Below are 5,000 nucleotides of genomic sequence, written 5' to 3' on the forward strand. Positions count from 1 at the left end.
CCCTTCCTCGTGTTTGATATATTACATAAAACACTGCTGCTCGTGTTTTAAAAATTACATAAATACATCGCGATTAAATCAGGCGAACAAGATAGATATTTAAAAAAGTGGGATTTCTTACAAAATGTTTAGTTCTTTTCGCTTTGTCATGTATTACTATTTCCGTTTTAAAAAGTAACGTAACGCTAAAGGATAATACACTTGTAAAAATAACTTGTTATAGCATTTTAAATTGTCTTCCGTAAGTTAGTGTCTAATTTGAAATCAAAATGTTTTGCGACTTTTTCTGTAAGTCATAAGTTTCATAGGAAACTAAAGCCGGCCGCACACTTGAGGAAAGAGCTGAGCGAACTGCAAGAGCGAACAGCTGAGCGAACCTCGCGAGGCAATCACGTGTGCGGTTGAGTTTTCGTGAGTTTTACGCCTCGCGAGGCCGTGTTTGATATTTGAGATTAGGCGAAATTCTCACGAAAACTCAACCGCACACTTTAAGAGGAAACAGCTGAGCAAACTGCCTTGCGACAAGTGCGCGGCAGGCTTAAGTTTCTAGGGCGTGAGGGATTTGGTGAAAAGAATAACGAATACCATTTAGTATTCTAACTCCAGGGCATTTCAATTTTAGCATATATTTCTTTCAAATTTCGGTGTTATTCGGTATATCCAAACGAATTCTTATCAGTTTATTTTTCCCCGCATCCAAAAAGCTTACCTTGTGAGCCTTCAGTAATTAAATTAGGCTAGATTATAAAGAAAACTGAGGCGAAATTATAAACCTGTGACCAGGCGTGACTTCATGGGAATCGTTTATTAAGCGAAACGAAAATGGAGCCTGATTATGTGGAAGGAGACAATGTGTTTAAGAAAAGTGGGCGCTTTGAAAAATCCCTTTTAACACAAACAGTGTATGAAGACTTTATTTAATGGTTAGTGAGGTACTTCTGTCAAGAGTAAAAAAAGTCAATTTTACCACACATGTTGAGTGTTAGGGCCATTAATGTTTTAGGAAAAATCCCATCTACTCTTTAAGGACGGTGCCTACTAATACCGAAGTATTTTTGTGCGGTTTATGACTATGCTGGAAAAGCAGATCTTAGCAAGGCCTATTGGAATCCAATACGAAAATTGGGGGTAGCCACGCTTTTTTCAGAGATAATTAAGTAATAATATCTGTAAAAAGTGCCAAAATATAAAGCAATGTATGGGATTTTTTCCTAAATTAAAGCTTAATTATCTCTGAAAAATGCATGGTTACCCCCAATTTTCTTTCAAGATACCAAAAGCATTTGCTAAGTTCTATTTTCTCTGTATAGTTTTAAACTGCGCAAAAATATTCCTGTATTAGCAGGCACCACCCATAGGAAATCCGAGTATCTTGAGATGCGCACAACGTATGCGCAGTAACAATAGTAGGCACCGTCCTTAATACGTTGACTTCTCTCAGTTGATGAAATAGCCATAAAAATGAACTTGGTTTTCAAGGACTCTGATTGGCTACAGAAAACAGGGGATATCTTATGTAGTCGAAACCTTAACTTCCATCTTTAACTCAGGCCGGTGACCAAGGTAAGGATTCCCCCAAACGACATGGTCAGTTTCAAAATGAGACCTTTACGCTCGAGCATTTGAATTTCTCCCCAAAATAAATCCTTCGACAGTTGAAAATGGAACCTCGTTAACTTTCAAACGATATGAATTTGAGCATTGAGCATATGTATGTTCCTGGGGAAGACAAAAATTAAATTCGCTTTTTGACTTTATAATTAGTATGAAGTGACACGAATAAGTAGATAAATGGCTTACTCTTGACAATGAAACCCACGTGATTCTCGATGATTCGTTATCAAACACTTTAAAAATCCTCGAGGGATCTTTATAAACAAGGAGACACAGCGAGTGGAACCATAGTTTAACAGCAAGTAAACTGAGTTGACGGTGAAATGAAGATTACAGTGTTGGTTTTAATATCCGCTTTGTTGCTGTTCAGCACCTTTGTTCAAAATAGTGAGGGATGGAGTGGACCAATTCCCGTGGGGAAAAGGGCACTGCAGAGAAAGGTTTGTACCTTTGGGATAATATACAAAATGAAAACAAAAACAAGAACAAAAAACGAAAGAATTGCATTGGAAATTCAGTTTGTGTCTGTGTTGATGTGTTTGCTGAAAAGGGAAAAGTCATCAATTAATACCTCAAAACTCTGCATAATGTGTGTAACGAACTCTTGGTTTAAGGGTATTGAAAATAGTACCAAAAGAAATAAGTGAATTCAAGTTTTGTAGCGAGTTTACATGAAAGGGGTGTTTTCAGTAACGGCGGATTCGGAGTCGGGGTCGTTAGCGGAGTCGTATGATCGCCTCTGGCTATGGCCAAGTGAAAACCAAACAACGGAGTCATTAGCGTAATTGTAAGCTCGACGGAAGTTTCCATTTTCTTGTGATGGTGCTTATGATTCCGTCTCAATTGTATATATTTTCATTTTAAATATCATTTTTACTAACCATTTTGTACTTGCACCAGTGATTTTTATCCGCTTATTTTTTTGCAATTTTTCAATATTTTAGAAAAAGTTCAGTCAGGGGACCTTCTATAGGGATAACCTCGCGGTTCTCCTTTTCTACGTTTCTGCCGAACACGACTGCCACTTCGTCGGCAGTAGCAACCAGCTTCTAAGCTAACGACACACTAGCCGATTGAAAATCGCTAGGTTTGTTTTATTACGCGACAGGTGCGCAGCTGCCGCGATGAAGATTTTCGTCGATCGCCGTATAAAATCGCTATCAAATATGGCGTGTCAGATATCTGCAATTAAATTCGCTGTCATTTATCTAGTAGTTAGCCTGAGAGAAAGCTCCCGGGGGGAGTCGGGGGCGGGGGAGGTGGGCTGGTAAGTTATCGTCTAGTGTGCCCGCTCCTGCGGTTTTACGCGCACGTGGTCAACTAATTAAACCAATCAGCTTATAGCTGAAGTATTACCTAACAATTGACTGTCAACTAAGGAATCGAAATGCAGTATGAGAGGGTTCACATTCAACTGTCGTAGAACTTTTACTTATAATAGTTTTATCTTCTTTCCTTATTATAGTTTGAAAGAACAGCCAGAGACATTTGTGCTGCAGCAAGAACTTTGGATTGTGAAAGAATAGAACTAGACGAATGAATCTTGGATGGCAATGCGAAGATAAAAAACAAAGAACCATATTCCGGCAGTTTGGACATTAATGAAATCATGATGGTGCTAAATGCTAGCAAACTAGTTAATTAATGAATTGTGAAAATTTTAGAGAGTAAGAAAATGTAAAGTATAAAAAAATAAAATGAACTGAATGTGTTGAATATTGTGGCCTGTATTTTACAGCTAATTTGAAAGCTTGCTAAGTTTTAGCTTTAATAGGCGCGGTCTTACCTGCTAGCTGCCAATAACAAAAACAAACAAACAAAAAAAAAAAACAAAAAAAAAAAAATCGAGAATTTAAGGTTGTTCCAAACCTCCTCTCTAAATGCTTTTTTTAAACTTTGCAGAATGTTGTATCTAAACAAGCTGATTACAGTTCTAAATGGGGGTCACTGAGCTCGTTTTTGAGTTACAAGCACTCAAAGATGAAATTAGCGGTGTTTTCAACAGGTTAAAGGGTTTCAGTGATAACTTATTATGTTGAGAATGACCACAATTTGTTCGCCAATGTTTAGGCATTTGCTTGATATTTTTTTATACATACAAAAGCTTTATTGAAAACAAAAGGCCGTTCTAACTTTAATTTACAACATTAAACTAAACAAAAACATCGCAAATCACATTTCACATCATGGATAAGACTTATGCCCCGTTTACAAGGCTTAAACACGTTTAAAAGCTGTTTAAATTGTTTCCTTTATAAAAGCTGCTTTCGGATTTTTGTCGACTACAGATTTACCCAAATGAAAGGATAAGTTTTAAGGTTTACTTGAATCCTATGTCAAAGCCAATGGTTCAGCTTTCTGTTACCAATTTTCATTTTCTTAAACCTGGTTAACATGTTTTGTTGGTGTGGATGGGGCTTTAAGTTTACACGAAACTTAATATATAACCTATCTAAAACTTAAAAAAAAACATGGGGGGGGGGGGGCGTGAATTAAAATAAAAGTCTGTCAGTTTCCTCGTACTCCACACATACTTAATATGGTTTGCCACAATTTACAATTTTATCTTTCATGTATTGTTGTATCAACTGATAAAGAGTGGTAGTAGTGATCCGTGAAAGATTAAGTTGCTGTAACTGAAATGATGGAAACCTGTACAAGCTACCTAAAAACAAAGATATCAGTAATGGTTGATGGTAATCCCCCCCGGCTTGTCCCAATTCCGGCATGGCAGTTTATTTATAACATCGAAAATTATAAACTAAGTTTCTTCTTGTTTTCTACAATACCACTCCATCTTTCGAACTTAGATGTTTTGTTTTCTCTTCTCGTTACTCAGTTCAGTTCAGTTTATTGTTTTGCATTAAATAGTGTACAAATATGAATTATTATTATTTAACACTAATGGCGAGGAAACCCAGGGGAAGCCACCGGGCTTATAAGGAATGGGTTCCCTCAGTTAAAGCAATTGGGACAAAGTATTATAATAGTTATACATGGGACCAAAATGGCAGAGCTACAGTAAATCTTAAAATATATTACGTAGTTATGTTAATCGAAGTGAGGCTAAAAAAAAAGCGAAAATGAAAGTGAAAAGCAGAGGTAAGTAAATAAATATACAAGTGAATATTTATGATGAGAGGAATGCTTTCAGCTTACTACAAAAGGAAGCAGTACTTGTTGCTTTTCGAATTTCAGGACTAAGAGAGGTATAAAAATCAGGACCTTGGAAACTGATGGAGAACTTCCTTATATTATTCCTGCATTGTGGTAGATAAAGAAGCTCGTAACTTCTGGTGCCATAGGAATGCACTTGGCGTGTCACCAAAAACATGTTATTGAAGCTATCAGGAAGTAAGCCAGATTTATATTGATACATAAATTTT

General features: G+C 36.7%; 1 protein-coding gene and 1 long non-coding RNA gene across 2 annotated transcripts in view; both read left to right on the forward strand.

The window, feature by feature from the left end:
• The window catches only part of LOC146470672 (uncharacterized), an 8,924-nt gene that overhangs the window by 3,286 nt on the left and 638 nt on the right, over positions 1 to 5,000 (forward strand). Inside the window, exon 4 of the mRNA XM_085121698.1 lies at positions 1,927 to 1,932. Within this exon, the coding sequence (XP_084977824.1) occupies positions 1,927 to 1,932 (6 nt within the window). The remainder of the gene's footprint in view (positions 1 to 1,926; positions 1,933 to 5,000) is intronic.
• Positions 1,894 to 3,324, forward strand: LOC146470673 (uncharacterized). Its single transcript, XR_014866985.1, has 2 exons — positions 1,894 to 2,054; positions 3,080 to 3,324. It is a non-coding gene; the product is annotated as an uncharacterized LOC146470673 (long non-coding RNA).

The sequence above is a fragment of the Pavona decussata genome, unplaced genomic scaffold (genome assembly GCF_977016875.1).
Source record: "Pavona decussata unplaced genomic scaffold, jaPavDecu1.1 SCAFFOLD_112, whole genome shotgun sequence".
In the NCBI taxonomy this organism is placed as follows: Eukaryota; Metazoa; Cnidaria; class Anthozoa; order Scleractinia; family Agariciidae; genus Pavona; species Pavona decussata.